At 31.2% G+C, this 16,181-nt stretch overlaps 2 protein-coding genes and 2 non-coding genes across 4 annotated transcripts; 1 reads left to right on the top strand and 3 right to left on the bottom strand.

The window, feature by feature from the left end:
• Positions 1-2,218: 2,218 nt before the first annotated feature.
• On the bottom strand, positions 2,219-9,156 carry RpL3 (ribosomal protein L3). The gene is made up of 8 exons (XM_014420876.3): positions 9,075-9,156; positions 6,744-6,936; positions 5,468-5,636; positions 4,721-4,856; positions 3,968-4,154; positions 3,314-3,516; positions 3,053-3,208; positions 2,219-2,442 (listed from the first exon to the last, which is right to left on the bottom strand). The coding sequence occupies exons 1-8, from the start codon at positions 9,075-9,077 to the stop codon at positions 2,254-2,256; spliced, it is 1,236 nt and encodes a 411-aa protein (XP_014276362.1). The 5' UTR covers positions 9,078-9,156; the 3' UTR covers positions 2,219-2,253.
• LOC112211245 (small nucleolar RNA U83B) lies at positions 3,590-3,675 on the bottom strand. Its single transcript, XR_002945507.1, has one exon. It is a non-coding gene; the product is annotated as a small nucleolar RNA U83B (small nucleolar RNA).
• On the bottom strand, positions 5,342-5,411 carry LOC112211257 (small nucleolar RNA U43). The gene has a single exon (XR_002945518.1). It is a non-coding gene; the product is annotated as a small nucleolar RNA U43 (small nucleolar RNA).
• Positions 9,157-9,825: 669 nt separating the features above from the next.
• Alas (5-aminolevulinate synthase) lies at positions 9,826-12,231 on the top strand. The gene has a single exon (XM_014420875.3). It carries the CDS (start codon positions 9,907-9,909, stop codon positions 11,494-11,496), a length of 1,590 nt encoding a protein of 529 aa, XP_014276361.1. The 5' UTR covers positions 9,826-9,906; the 3' UTR covers positions 11,497-12,231.
• Positions 12,232-16,181: the final 3,950 nt, after the last annotated feature.

The following is a 16,181-nucleotide window of genomic DNA, read 5'->3' on the forward strand; positions in this document are numbered from 1 at the left end:
TTAATAAATGTATTAAGTGCCTTGTAATACAAAGCCAATGTTGAATAGATTTTTTTATCTAACTACTAAATGTCGACACTTGTAGACTACAGACCATCATAGATTTGTTATTTTTTTTTTTACCTTTTTTTTAAGATAAGAAATGGGAAAATAGGTTAAAAGTTAAAAATTGTTAGTTTCTGATAGACTGCCATGGCCTGTACAAAATTTAAAAACATTTCTTAATTTTTAAAAGCACTCTTCTAGCTGAAACGATTCATGTAGACCAACATTTTCACAAAAGATGTGATAACTTTTTGACTTAAAATGAAATAATCATAGTTGAAAATAAATATGGTGCTACCCAACTCACCTTTTCTCTGTTTCATTTAGCTTTACTTCAACTATACCCCACTGGTATATGGTGTCCACCAAGTGGCCCTTTTGGCTAATTCCTGGCAGCTACCTTGGAGTTGCTGCCACATAATAAACAAGGTGGGAGTGTCAAGATTTATTTCTCGGGGCTGCTGAGAAATAAATATAACTGCCTCAGGTAGGAATCCCACCCACATTCTGGGGCACACTGAGTCCTACGCCCCAACCCACACAGCAGTCACATCCCAATCTTATCCTAGATGAAATCTCAATTTTTTTTTTTATGATTTAATTTCTTGTAAAGATTGATTTCTGAATGTAAAACTATTACCACACCATGAAACAAAGTCTCTAAAGAAAATAATTAAGCTTCAATACTTTCCCCAGTGTTAGGGGTATGAAAACATTTTGAAATCAACTTAAATAACACAAAACTAGTTGATATAAATTTGTTTACTTTAGTTACAATTGTTTGATGAATGTGTACATACATATTTGAAAATAATATGCAACATGTACAAGTCTTTTATCAGTACATCAGGTGGATCAATTTAGTATAAATTGCATTTGATAATGATCATCTCCCAGATGAACACTCAAATGTTTTCAAAATATATTGAATTTTGTCAAAGTAATCCGTTAATACTACCAAATGTGTAGAACTACTGAGTTGCTATCTTAGTATTTTAGTCAGTGAAATTATCCTTTACTGCTAAGAGCAGGTGAAGATAAATAGGCTATGCATAAAAGCAAAAAGATTTGGACTAACCAAAGTAAGCTAAATTTCATTCATGATCTTGAGTTTAGAATGTCAAAGAGATAAATAATTCCTTTTAGCATGTTGAAACCATCATCAGTTAAATGGAGATAGTCACCCATATCAATTGAGCTCACCATTTTGACAGGTTAAGTTGCTTCTAGTTTCTTTTAAAACTTTAAGTAACAGATAAAACTATTCTGGAAGGTTTCAGAAATAAAATAATTTCTCAGGAAAATTTAATTGTACAATAGGGGAATTCATGATCTTTAGATTAACATGTTGAAACATTTCACATGTGGAACTAAATATTCTAGTCTTAAATTGAGAATATCACGCAAACCAGCTGAGCTGGTCACCATTTTGTTAGTCCTGTTATTGAAGTTATTTTATCCAAGTAGTTTGTTTAAAAACTAATAAAAGAGTTGGTACTGAAGATCTCTAATAGATTTAAATCCTCATCCTATAAGATAAAAAACTTCATATCAGAATGCTAGAAAATTGCCAATATGTTCAATAGTCTCAACTTGTTCCTCTTATTCACAAGTTAGTTATCTACAAGGCACTCAGTGGTCAAACCTTCATACAATTCACTCACTTAAGAATGCTGTAATAAATTACTTTAATCAAAATCATGAAGTTTTGGGAGGAAATAGTATAAAACAAGTTGCCAAGAAAAACCACTAAGAGCTCCACATCTACCCCTTTAAATAAGTCTGCTCATAATCCTACACTTTTAATATATGATGAATAGCCTAAGAGATCTGGTAATTGGATAAGTTTTAGTGGGCTTCAAGCAATAATAAAATAATATAGTTGTTATTGTATTTCAAATGTCCTTAGAAAGCATTTAATTTCTAGGTTTTCATAAGGACTACTGAAAAGCAGCTAGAATAGACTAATGTACTTTTTGATGTGCTACAGATATTTAATACCATTCATTTTAGAACTTATTGCTGCAATTTATCTACTAAGGTAAGATTATAAGTTAAGTATGTCTTGGGATCTTTATATTGACAGATACCTAACAATAAATATCTTGAATTTAATGTAATAAATGGATAAAACATCAAATAGAGAAGGTGTGATAAATGAAAAAGAAACAAGTAAAACATTAAGCCTTTTATTTTTAATATATAGACTTATGCTGTGGCGGCTGCAGCTGCTGTCTGTGCAGCCTCTTCCTTCAACCTGTCTTTCTTCATTACGCCCATGAACGAAGCCTTGTCTGCAGGGGTCTGGAAACGACCATGACCAAATTTAGACGAAGTATCAATAAACTTCAGGTTGATCTTCTCCAATGCTACCCTCTTTGTGTGCACAAGAAGTGACTAAAATGATAAAGAATTTGTTAATACAATGGAAGATATAACAGGTAAAATATCAGAAAAATTAAACTGTTTAAATTATATAGAATAAAAAAAAAAATTAAGCTTCCAACAATTTCAGTTAATTACGAGCTGAATTTAAAGACAGCACATACATAAGTAAACATTTACACTTAAAAGTAAAATTTGATGTAATTCCACTTATTAGGAAGCAAAACCTAAATCTTGGGATAAGCAAAATTTACACAAAAAATTATGACCTAATAAAAATGTAAACACTTTCCTAAACAGCTTTTTTTAATTGATTATTTCAGTGCCATCCATGAATTTAACCCTTAATGATAGCTTTTCTGGTCTGTTGTTATAGACCATAAAAGTTAAATTTAACTGTTTAAAGCAGTTTAACAGACAAAACCAACAAGCTTATCGATTCATAAAAATAAATAAAGTTTAATAGATTGAAAAAAACAAACTATAATAGATGCCTCAGGCCTATCATTTGATAAACATCAAAGTTTAGTTGTATAAACTTCAGATAAATTATCGGCTAGTTTTTATCATCATAGGCAAAATAACTAATAGTGAATTCATATGCAAGAATGAGATAATTTACCTTTCTGAGAGTGATAACCCTCTTCTTGGGACCCATACAACATCCTTTGATCATAAGGTAGTCATTATTTACTTCACCATAATGAGGGAAGCCACCCATGGGAGTGATCGATTTGTCTGATAAATCATAATCAGTTGATGCATTGTTTTTGATGACCTGAAAAAATTATTCTATTAAAATAAAGTAACCAACCACTAAATTAATCACTACTAGTAAAGTATAAAAAATATCAACAAAGTAGATTTGTTTTTTGTCTATTACCTTTCCATCTTTGGTGTGGATTCCTTGTCCAATTCTGTATATTTTTTTGTTGATTTCTGTTCTATGATGATAACCCTTCTGACCAGCCCTGGCAACTGTGAACTGTACTCTTGAAGGATGCCAAGCACCGATACAAGCAACTTTCCTCAAACCTTTATGTGTTTTACGAGGGAGTTTCTTGGTGTGCCAACGAGAAGTAACACCTTAAAAAAGAAATACAATATATGGATTAAATTTATAATATAAAAGCAAAAACAAACTGAAGATTATTTTAATGTGTATCTCAGAAGGAAAGCAGCAGAAATTACAATCCTCAATATGGTTAGGATTAGCACATCACATAAATTTCATCATTAATACACACACAATGCTTATGGAACTTAAGGAGAACTAAAGAATTGAAGGGTTAAATTTACAATTAATGGGATCAACTAATGTGCAATAAAAAAAAAAGTTAATGTTCAATAAGACAAATCAATCGTAAAATAATTTACATTAACAAAATTAAATGAGAAAAGATTAATATTATCTCAAATTGGTCAATTCTATAACTTTACATGCCTCATACATACTTCATGACCAGAGCTGGGTAAAAATTACTAATTTATTTTTAATAATAATGGTAACTTAAAGGAGAGTGAAACTATAGCCTACCTTTAAATCCTTTTCCTTTAGTAACTCCAATCACATCTATCATTTCATCTTGAGCAAAAACTCCAGAAACAGGAACAGGTTTCTCCAAATGTTCTCGAACCCAAGCTACTTTATCAGCTATAGTTCCACCATTTACTTGAATTTCCATAATGTGAGCTTTCTTTTGCCTTTGTTTTAACAGTTTCATCTGAAGAAACAAAAGAAATACTTATAATAACAAACTTACTTAGAAGTTAAAAGGGAAATAAACTAAGACATTTTAATCTGCTAATGGTGTCTTAAAGCTTCAGGAGTTATTAAAAATTATATCTTAAACCATCCTTTAGGTTTAAAAGAAACTAAGTAAACTAATAAACATCAAGTGATAGCTCCATTAATTCCAATAAAAACATTTGCAATAACTGAAAAAAAAATACTTGACTCATAACTAAGACTTCCAACTTACAAATTTCAGAGTAATTATTTAAGTTTAACGATAGAAAACTAAAATTTCTTTCATCTGATAGCCTAAATAAGCTTACTAATTTTTACAATTACAAGAGGTAAAAAGAAACTTGTTTCCCCCAAAAGTTAATGGTCTTAACTCAGGCTCAGTAAACCATGGCATCACAAATAGAATATGCTTCGCATTTCTCATCATTGTTAAAAACCATACATATTAATCTATGGGGAGATAGTAACAATTTATTTTCTTTACATAAATACCAATTAATGATTTACAATTAAAAAACTAATAAGGGCAGGAACGCATACCTGGGTATGAGCGATGACACGGATGACCTTGCAGTACTTGATCATCTTTTTGAAGTCTTCTTCAATCTGCTTCTTACCAAGAGGATCGCTCCATTTCTTGCTAGCCTTTACAAATGCCTTCTTCTTGGATTTGTACCTAAATCATAAATAAGGAGGCGGGCTCTCATCAGTAAATATCTGAGAGGAGAGCAATACACCTCCACCCTCTTGCACTTAACAGAGGAGGGCTATGCAGATGTATTTAATTTAAGTACATAACTAATATTAAAAAATTATAATTAAATGTTAATTCTCTATTAAGACAAGACACTAAGCAGGGCAGCTGTTTCTATGACTGGTGCCACATGCAGGATTGCCATCATTAACACAAGTTACAGAAACTGTGCTGCCCTGCTGTGCATTAACAGCAACTCAATGAGTACCAGGCTGATTTGAAAAATAAAAACTAATCTTTTTCCAAAAGTGGTAGACTCCCTCCCATAACTCCTGTGGTAAATCTTAGTCACTTAACAAGTTGTTAAATTTGAAAACTGTAGAAAGTTGTAATTACCAAAAATATTACACCAACTTGAGCACCCCATCCCCTCATACTAACTAAGCAGTATGAAAAATGAAAATGTCTAACTCAGACCGCCCTAGGGATCATCAATGTATTTTCAGAAGTAACCATAAACATTTAAAAAATCATCACAGTAGACATTTTCATGTAAAAAAAAATATAATACTCCAATAGAATTCAATATTTACCAGTTCTTGTAAAACCTCCTCCTTGCTTCATCTGCGATATGCTCAGCCCATACAGTCACAAGACCACGTAATCCACGAGGAGTTTCAATATAACCAACTGCACCAATGACAACCATTGGGGGAGCTTCCAAAATAGTTACACCTTCTACAATTTCCTTCTTGTTGATTTCTGAACAAAAAAAATTTAATTAAAAAATATTATCTTAACTACTATAAAATGGGGCGAGTTAGGATTAGTTGTGGTGGAATAATGATAGTAATATATTTTACATTCAAAAGCTTTGGGTGAAGGATAAAGGTATCTAATCAAATTGTCTGAGTGTTAAGTTTGACCCATATTTACCAGAAACATAATTCTGATTATATTACTATGGTAAGCTGTAAGTGAGGTTTCACATTTTGTTTTTTTTTTGGTGGTGCAGAAAGAGTGGTTAGGAACAAACATGTAGTATCATGAAAAAACACGCAACTAAAAATACATTTTTCAAATATCAACTTTATAATCAAATTTAAACCTTCAATGCCTGAGGTAGATATGTCCACCTCTGGCACTAAATAGGTTAAGGTGAAATATAAATTATGCACTATGAGGTGCATTTAATGAAGGGGATTTACATAAATAAAACGGAGCGCTTTCTATACAAAAACTGGGAAGCAACGTATTCAGTAAACATATACATCACAGTTGATAAATAACTACTAAGACGAAGTTAAGCTATACAGACCGATACTTGACACTCCTTTAACAAGGAAAACTAACTTTAATTCCATAAACAAATTAGTAGAATATATTTAACAGACAAGACAATAACCCTAAAATAATGGCCATCATCAGTCAGGTTTTGATCCCTGAAAAGTGATTCAATTTTTTTTTTTTTAAGCAACTCAAGAGTTCACTTACAAAAAAGTACCTTTTTTTAACAAGTGGGTTACAAGAAGTTGCAATGTATCTATAAAAAAAAAGTTAACTGCCCATACTTTTGTCATTACAAAGAACAAATATCAAATTTGCATTAGTTAATTCGTTAATGTTTTTGCGAGCTATTAATATATTTAACTTGATACTCTTTAGTTTTAAACCAATGCCTTAAAATACTGCTAAAATGCCTTATCTCAGACCGCCCTAGTGTTCATCAATTAGTATCAGGAATAACCATAAACATTTAAAATTAGAATCATCACAGAAAAGGCATTTAACTGATTAATTAATTAAATTAGCTGAAAAAAAAAAATAACATGTCTACCAAACTGCTAAATTAGTTTGAAAATAACTTACTTGAACCCGGTCGATCTGCTTCTCTGACAACATGTGTCATACCAGCCTTGTATGCAACGAATGCAGTAAGATGAACAGGCTTTGAAGGATCATCCTTAGGGAATGCCTTGACCTTACCACGGTGGCGAGCGGACCTCTTTTTAGGGTAGAAGCCCATAGACCCATGACGGGGGGCACTGAATTTCCTATGAGACTAAAAACAAAACCATGATTAAGAGCCTATTATTAAGAACCATACTAAGTAACTATATTGATTATTACTAAAACTATAATATTTTTAAAGATTTACTTAACATAAAAAATATTATACAATATTTCTTTGTGGAGAATGAAACTTTTATCGGACTACTTACAGCAAGGTCATAACATAAAAAGTATTGATATAATAGATATGTTTCAAGAACCACTTCTGATGGTCCACAAACTGTATGAAGGATGCATAGTACAAGTATCCCCCAAGTTGTACTGTGCTTGCTCCTTACAGACGGCGGACTCTCAGAAGTGGTTCTTGGGACAGACCTATTTATTTTAACTCTATCCCCATTAGCCCTGAAAAAAATTAAAACAGATCTAATCCAAGAACCACTTCTGACTGAGGAACATCATGCTCTGGACAGTAATTATTACAACAGACCAAATACCAATCAGCACATTCCACTCCTCAATTCACACAAATAAAATAAGAATGTAGAAACTCACAATTATAGAAATAATTTAGGATTGCCTACTTCAGAAAAAGTTAGATACTGTAGTTTTTTTTAAAGTATGCTAAGAGCATGAACAAAAAATTATTTTTAAGAAACACTATGTAGTTCTTTAATATCCCCATGTAAATAATAAAACTGAGCATATAATTTCAATCATTATATTCCAACTTCTCACAATCCTTTCAAATTAACCAGATTCCAAAAACCATGCAAAATTCAGGATACCTATAAACCAATTTGAATCAAATTTGAAGGGCTGATATAGATCCTTACGGTATGTGATTATGAGGAGAAGATGGTTGGGGGTGCGGTCAATGAAAAACACACAATGTGGTCAATGTGATTATGTTTTACAATAAACTATACTCTCAAAAACCTTAATATTATTTTTGTCAAACAGTCACAATGGTTTTCCACACAACTGGATTTAATCTATCCCAGAAAAAAAAGAGAAATTGTGGTAACAGGATACATGTTAACTGCAGGTCAAATGGCATCTCCTTCAGTAATTGATTTACTTGTTCGGTACTGGAAGTTTTGGAGCTCATTTAAAGATAGAATGACTGAGATTGTTTATATTAAACAATTCTCATGTCTTGTTAATATTCTGAATGAAGACTCTTTATTTCTTTTACATAAACCTAAATTTAAATCTGACAAGAAACTCGATTTACAAGTGTTGGTTTGATATTCTAAAAATAAAATTTGAATAAAGCATTCTACTTTTTCTTCTCAGCATTAAGGATCCTTTGGATAAAATGAAAAAAAAAAAAAAAATTAAAGGCTTGTAATCTAACAATTATATATAATCCAGTGGCTATCACTCGTAATAGGTGGAACTTGCATTACTCTACCATATCTGAACATCCATTCAGAACACACAAAAAAAAAAAATCAGTCATTACCTACATTTTAGTCATGATAGTTAAATCATAGAATAGCAGATGCTATATAAGTATTTCACACCTAGTTATACAAACAAAATCCTCAAGACCACATACCTAGAACATTGAAGGAGTTCAAGAAAATACAAGAAGTTGAGTATATAAACCATGTGATATATGCAGGACAAAGTTTTCGAGTCAAGAATTTAATATTAATTACATTTTACATACTAATAACAACTTAGATAATAAAACATAAGACATAACCCATTAAGCCATAAAATTTATTAAGTAATGCATATACTTAATAGTAAACCGAAATTAAGAAATGTTTCTCATCTTAAATCAACTAGATTAATTAGGAAACCCATAATCTAAAAAGAAGTTAACATGTGGTTAAAAAGAACCAAGGTCGAAATACCATGTGACAAAATAATTAAAAGCGTAAGAAAGAAAAATAGCTGCAATAACGAGGATAAAAATAATTTAACTGGGAATGAACAGTTAATACATGAAAGAACATTGTAACAAACTAAAGTCTTAAATAAATAGACTTCAGATTGCACGTGGTCAAACCATCACAAAAAACCTTTTGTAAGAGGGAGTAAAATTATATAACAAATAACTTGATTCAATCGAGTGCTAGATGGAATATAAGTTGAAAACACAAGGAATATGGACACACTAAATACTTTACAGTAATAGTAAATATACATATAAAGAGTAGGGACCCAACTTACCATCCCGAACGCTGCCCGAAGAAGAATGGACACCTAAGCTGTTCCACGCCAACCCGTTTCATTCCCCTGCCTCTGTGATACAATAGTTTTAGACTATCAGAAAAGTAAACATTATAAAAGTAATTTTTAGTTACCAAGTTTTATATAAATATTTCAGAAAATTTAATTAAAATATATTTAAAACATACATGAATTGTATAGCCATTAAGAACATAGATATTTTAATTTACAGCCTTAAAAATCTATCCACTGCCATATTTCTGTATCTCAAATTTTGTTTGCATCCTAATGGATAAAACTCAAACAATTGATGGATATTATTAACAATAATATGACAATTACAAACTTATTTATGTTTATTAACATCTCGCAAATAAAACAATTCGTGGATCAACCATGAAATTGTTATCAATTTTAAAAATTGATTGATTAGAATTTGTGAAGTGGTACCCATGTTATATTTAAAATCTAGTATTTAAATTTGTAAAAAATGAATTACATTATTCTAAGAAAATACAAAAGAAGTAAAGTAGATTTTAAATATTAATTAATTTATGGGTTATTTGTGAGGTATAAGAAGTTAAGAAGATTATAAAATATTATTTAATTTATGGGATATTTGTAAGGTATGGTATCTTAAAGAGAACTAAGAACCAAGCATCAGTGATACTATATGCATGAACAATGAGTAATTTGTTATCAACTGGTCATTAATGAATTACCCCCTCCTTATAAAAGCCAAGGTTAGAAGTTGATAACCAGTAGTGAAAGTGAGATAGGAAGGAGAGGGTTAGTCTGTGGTTGCAGCTGCTGGTTGTCAAATCGTAGAACGATGAGTTGCCCATTTCTTAACAAATTACCACAATCATATGTTAAACATTATTGGCCACATTTACTTAAAAGTTTTGGTCAGAATTGTCCGATAGTTAGTAGCCCCTTTATTCAATCAAGTTTAAGACATAGTACATTTACTGGAGAGATTTCTAAATGTCCGTTCCTATCCTCTATTAAAAAACAAGAACTCATCAAGCAGGCAAGTCAAGAAAGTCAGGAAGATGTCATGGATCTGTCAAACTTAAAACCTGCTGCAGAAACCAATGAAGAAAAGTCTGAAACATTTTCTTATGATAATTTTTTCCATAAACAAATAATGAAGAAAAAGAAGGATCATTCCTACAGAGTGTTTAAGAAGGTAAATCGTGATGCTATGAATTTTCCTTATGGTACTGAATGCTCGTGGGGTGAAAAGCCGATTACAGTATGGTGTGCCAATGATTACTTGGGTATGTCCTGCCATCCGAAAGTAAAGGAAGCAGTGCGTAGAGCACTAGATCTTCATGGGGCAGGTGCTGGTGGTACCAGAAACATATCTGGAAATTCTCTACTGCATGAAAAATTGGAAGCTGAGGTTGCTAAACTTCACAAAAAAGAATCAGCTCTAATTTTTTCAAGCTGCTTTGTGGCCAATGATTCAACGCTTTTTACTCTTGGCAAGTCCATACCTGGATGTCACATTTTCTCGGATGAAGGTAATCATGCATCAATGATTCAAGGTATTAGAAACAGCCGTGCACCTAAACATATTTTTCGTCATAATGATCCCTCTCATCTCCTAGAGCTTATAAAAACAGTACCTAAATCAACCCCAAAGATTGTTGCTTTTGAAACAGTACATTCGATGACTGGAGCTATCTGTCCAATCAAAGAGTTGTGTGATGTTTCTCATGAGTATGGTGCATTGACATTTGTTGATGAGGTACATGCTGTTGGTCTGTATGGGGAACACGGAGCTGGAGTAGGAGAACGAGATAATGTAGTAGATCAGATGGACATGATATCAGGCACCCTAGGTAAAGCTTTTGGTAATATTGGTGGTTATATCGCTGCTAATTCAATTTTAATTGATATGATTAGGAGTTATGCTGCTGGTTTTATTTTTACAACTTCTCTGCCTCCTACGGTATTAGCTGGTGCAGTGCAGTCTATAAAAATTCTTTCTTCTGATGAAGGAAAACAGCTCAGAAAAGTACATCAGGAAAATGTTACATATTTAAAAAATCTCTTAGTTGAGCGCGGTTTCCCAGTGGAACCAACTCCATCACATATCATTCCTATACGTATTGGTGATCCTTATGTATGTTCTAAAATATCCGATGAGCTTCTTAAAAAGAAAGGTCACTATATACAAGCTATCAATTATCCAACAGTTCCAAAAGGCGAAGAAAAACTTAGACTTGCCCCTACACCATTCCATACTAGAGCTATGATGAATGCATTTGTTGATGATTTTACTGAGGTTTGGCATGAAATGGGTCTTCAGCATGCTAAGCCATGCAAATACTGCTGGAAACCAGTTGACCAATGTAACCAGGACAGTTTTTACTGTAAAATGCCCAACTGTCCATTGGTGTTAGCACATTAAGATTGGTTTCTGTTAGTAACTGTCATTGGTCGTCTCCTAAAAATGGTAAACTGCTATCATTTTTGACTTTATAAAGACATAATAGTGACAGCAAAAACACCGCTTAGTTAGTGTTTTATGACATAGTTAGGGCTGTTGGAGATTTTTAGAGTATTGTAGAATATATATGAAGAAGCACTATATCAACAAGGTTGCAACATTCAATGGAATATATCAAAGCGGAATCATTTTCGAAATATTGGTGCATTCAAAATATTTATTGTAGTATTCAAGAGAAATACTTTGACGGGTAATTGTTGTAAATATTCCTTTGGAATGTTATCGTTAAATGAATTTTATTCTATAAAAAGTTAATATATTCAGTTTTTATTAAATAATGTTTTTTTTTTTTAATTGTGTCAATATTTATTGTGAAATATTTTATATTGATTGTAAATTATTATTTATTTTTGTATAATTGTTTTTATAATAAATGTTAATAATTCATTTTGTTTTGAGTTTTAATTTGATAAAACTTGTGATCTAATAGTTGTTACCAAATAAAGCTATTTTAGTGCCTCAGAACTGCCTTATTTCTTTTTAATTTGCATCTAGCATCTACATAAAAGCGACTGATGACATTTACAATGTAGAACTAGTTGGTGGTGTTTTGTAGCATATCATGGTGATTTGAATTATTGGTAGTCATTTATGTAACATAAAACAGAGCATTGAATAAATTTATGCAGCACATTATTTCTCTTTGTTTCTTCCTTTCAAATTCTTATTCAGCATTGAATAATTCATTTAAAAGATGTCCTGTGTTTGAAAACTAAATCACGAGATGAAATCATAAATTTTATAAAATGTAATTAAAAAGGAGAAGGAAAAAAAAAAATTCAAAATATTAATAAAAATGCAGTATTTTAAAGTAATATAATGATAATTTTACTATGAAGTAGAAAATAAATGAATACCAGACAAACATTTTAAATTTTTAACATTTAAACAATTCAACCCAAATATGAATACCCTGTGTACTTAAGAGGATGGATGATCTTTGCCAGAGATATTTCTGAACTCCTTTTGATATCTTACCATTAAGTTAATGGCAAAAGTGGTAATATATTTTTTTTAATATCACTTGTTCAATTTTACTATAAACCCAGCAATATTAACAAAGGGATTTGCTTATGTAAGGATTACTAGATCTTTTAGAGGAGCCATTGGGCAGTATAAAGGTAGATCTGATCTGTACATATTTGGCAAGTTGTAAAAACACATTTATTTTACCTATACACAGCCGTAAAAATATAAATTGACAATCAGCATATTGTTTGGTACCTGCCAATTGTTAACATACGTATTTTAGTCAGTAAGTAAAACGTTTTCAACTAGTGAGCAGCTGCGAAAATAATTTTAAAATTTGGAACTCCGACATCATGCTAAGGAATGGAGACATCTCAGACCCTTGGTGTTCATTATTGGAGTGTTGGATGAAAATGCCATAAGCCTGGAGTCACAATCAGGACCAAAGCAGGACAAAGCACACAAGCAGGACAAAAGGTCTTTCGGATTGGGGTAGAGACGTCTGAAGGTTAGTATGAATTGTTCTTAAAACGAAATTTTTAATCTCGATTATTGGAATGTATAGAAGCTACACCTACAGAAATCACCTGGGTTGTTATTATGTATTAGATATATATTAATTTTCCTATTAATCTATTTAATAAAGGAGATAAGAAAAAATAGATGTTATTGTGCAGCTTGGATAACAACTGCACTTCCGAAATTTTTTTTTACCTAAAGTGCCTTTATAACCGTTTGTTTCCTTCACCACCAAACAGAACAACAAAAATTGATTTTACTTTTTTTCGAGAGACAGCGGTGTTTACTGCATGACAAACCTACACGATTCTCCTAAGTAGAACCGAGCAACAAGAGCGTGCGAAACGTTTTTAATGTCCTTAAAAGCCCTTAAATAATCATTTTTATAAAAAAAAAAAAATTTTTAGAGGCTCACTTTGCTACGATAGGAAAGAATTCTCGGACAGGTATCTAATAATTGTTTGACCTAGTAATACTTGAAAAAGTTTCATTGAAATCAGTGATCCCACATCCCCTTGCAAGTTTGAGTTACTCTTAACTTCAGAAATAGTATCATTTCAATCATTTAATTGCAATATCGCAAGGTTTCTTTGGTAAATAAATCTCTTTAATCTAGAGCGAATGGTAACCGTCTCCAACATTGACCATAAATAAATCTAATTGATTTTAATTACCTGAATGTTGATAGGAATAATCATTATTATTCATTATCATTATCATTATAGATAATTATATTTGTAATAAGACATATACATTTAAAAATAATTATTCGTGTTATTCATCTATTAGTTCGGTGGTAGTTACTTTAAGGAAGCACTCCTACTTATTATTTTTCATCATCATTAGACCAAATGGCCTCTTCATCTGGTCTTAAGCAGCACTCTTTCGTTATTGATATGGACACTAAAAAAAAAATAATAATTATTTTAGAAGAGGAAAAAAGGATTAATACCTTCTTTTACATTTCTTTGGAATTAGTTAAAATTTTATTTTAGTTCATTTCCATTTATCAATCGAATATCAATGAAGTTGTCAAAACAAATACAATTATATTATCTATCCTATGTACTTATTATATCGTACACAAAACAATGATCTAATTTTACTAACTAATTAAAATATATCTAATAAAAATATATTGGCTTTTCAATTTTTCATCCAGCATAAAAAAAAAAGTTTTTCATTTGTTCTCTAAACTAATTCATCATTTTGCCTCTTGTTTTGATTAACTTTTTAGAAATTATTCCAAAGTTTTAAAAAGGGGTCATGGGTCTACGAGATTCTGAAAAGCTTCAATTTTCAAGCCTTGACGATTTCGTATTATCTCAAAATGAATTAATCGTGTTAGAGAATCAGCTTATGTTTATAATTGAAAATTACGGTTCTGCTCTTATTACTTATAATTAATAGTTTTATAGTTAATTTAATAATTCAAAAATTTATAAGTATTCATTGGAATCCTTTTTTTATTAAGTATGTACATAAATAAATATATTATGTTAAGTAAATATCACATCAGGCCTTTTGTATTTTTATCGTTTAAATTTAGACTTTTTTTTAAATGAATAGGAAAAAACAGATATGAGGTCTTTATGCAAAAAAGTGTTTATTATAAAAATTTGGAATGAGAGAGGAAACAAAGAAATTAAAAATACAGACAAGGACTGCCTAGATAGAGGACGATACGGAAAAAAATTGAAATAAATAAATGTTCTTGAGGCAAATAAAGAAAAACGGAAGGGTTCTGCGTGGTCGGAAGAGACGGAGCCAAGGGACGCATAAGTGATGAGAAGATACTGGGTGAGAAGGAAAAAGTAGTGATATTCGCGTCTTGAAAGGCCTGTCCGTGAAAAAAAAAATTGGATTTTACGGTAAACATAAGTTTTATCTTTCATTCCCTTTAAATAAACAAATCTTTATTTTTCTCAGCTATCTTTTCTGATTTCTTCAGACTATTTTTAATGGGCCACTTTTTTCCTTTTTCAATTAATTTTAAAGTAACTTTTTTCAGTATTTAGAAATGTTGAAAGAAAACAAACTACACGTTTTATTTTTTTAGAGATTTATTCGTTTTTTATTTTATTTATTTATTTAATACCAGATCGGCCTGATGGGCCTTTCATGATTCATGTAAGAGTTACATTAATTTTCTCAAAAAAAGAAAAATACATTTGAGAAACTCTTCCAATAATCAAACTTAGTTACAGATAGTTGAATACAGGGTGTCCCAGTGAACATCTTCACCCCCATTAACCCTTCTGATTTTTCATTTGATTTTTGCTGAGTCATAACAGTGCCCATAGTGCATCTTTTGAGGGTATTGTTAATTTTCTAACCTTCTCCAGCACACTTAAATCTGGAGTTTCCAATAGAATAGGGTACTTCTTTTACTAATTCTGATAGTGAACCAGATTATGAGACAAATTCATACTGGACACTTTTTTGTTCCGCGTTCTAAAAGCATAAATCGCTAATAACGAAAATAATTTTTATGTTTTTTGACGATTAGCGCACGAAAAAAATTGTTTTAGAATCTAATGTCCTATAAGAAAGAATCCGTCATCACAATATGAGTTTTCTCGATCGGCCGAAGAGACTAAAATGGCTACCGTGATGAAGCCTGAATTATGAAATGTCTCAATTATGATGGTGGATTCTTAAAGGAAATTGATGTATTTTATAATCCGCCTTTAGATGGCTAAAAAATAAATATTTTTTCCCTTTGAGCCAAAGTGCTTTTTTTTCATATACGGAGACACGCTTTAGTGCATCCCGTTTGTCGGTTACGCTTTTTAAATTTTATTATTACAATTTATTTTTTCTATATAATGAATAAGGCTTCCACCGTTCCTTAGTTTAGGGTAAATAAAATTTTTAAAGTCTGGAAACGGCTTGCCCTATTACAAAGGGGTGCCCTATTCAACGCAATGAATCATTAGTATCTCACACTTCCACCTCATTTATCACATTTAAACAAAATATAGCAATATAATTACATACTGTGCTACATGGGATATCGATTTTTATTGATTTCAAGTATTATCTATTACTAATGGAATTCCTCAGTGCTTAATCTACGCTATGTCCTTTTTACCTTG

The sequence above is a fragment of the Halyomorpha halys genome, unplaced genomic scaffold, assembly GCF_000696795.3.
Source record: "Halyomorpha halys isolate HHAL.00 unplaced genomic scaffold, Hhal_1.1 Scaffold297.1, whole genome shotgun sequence".
NCBI classification, from domain to species: domain Eukaryota; kingdom Metazoa; phylum Arthropoda; class Insecta; order Hemiptera; family Pentatomidae; genus Halyomorpha; species Halyomorpha halys.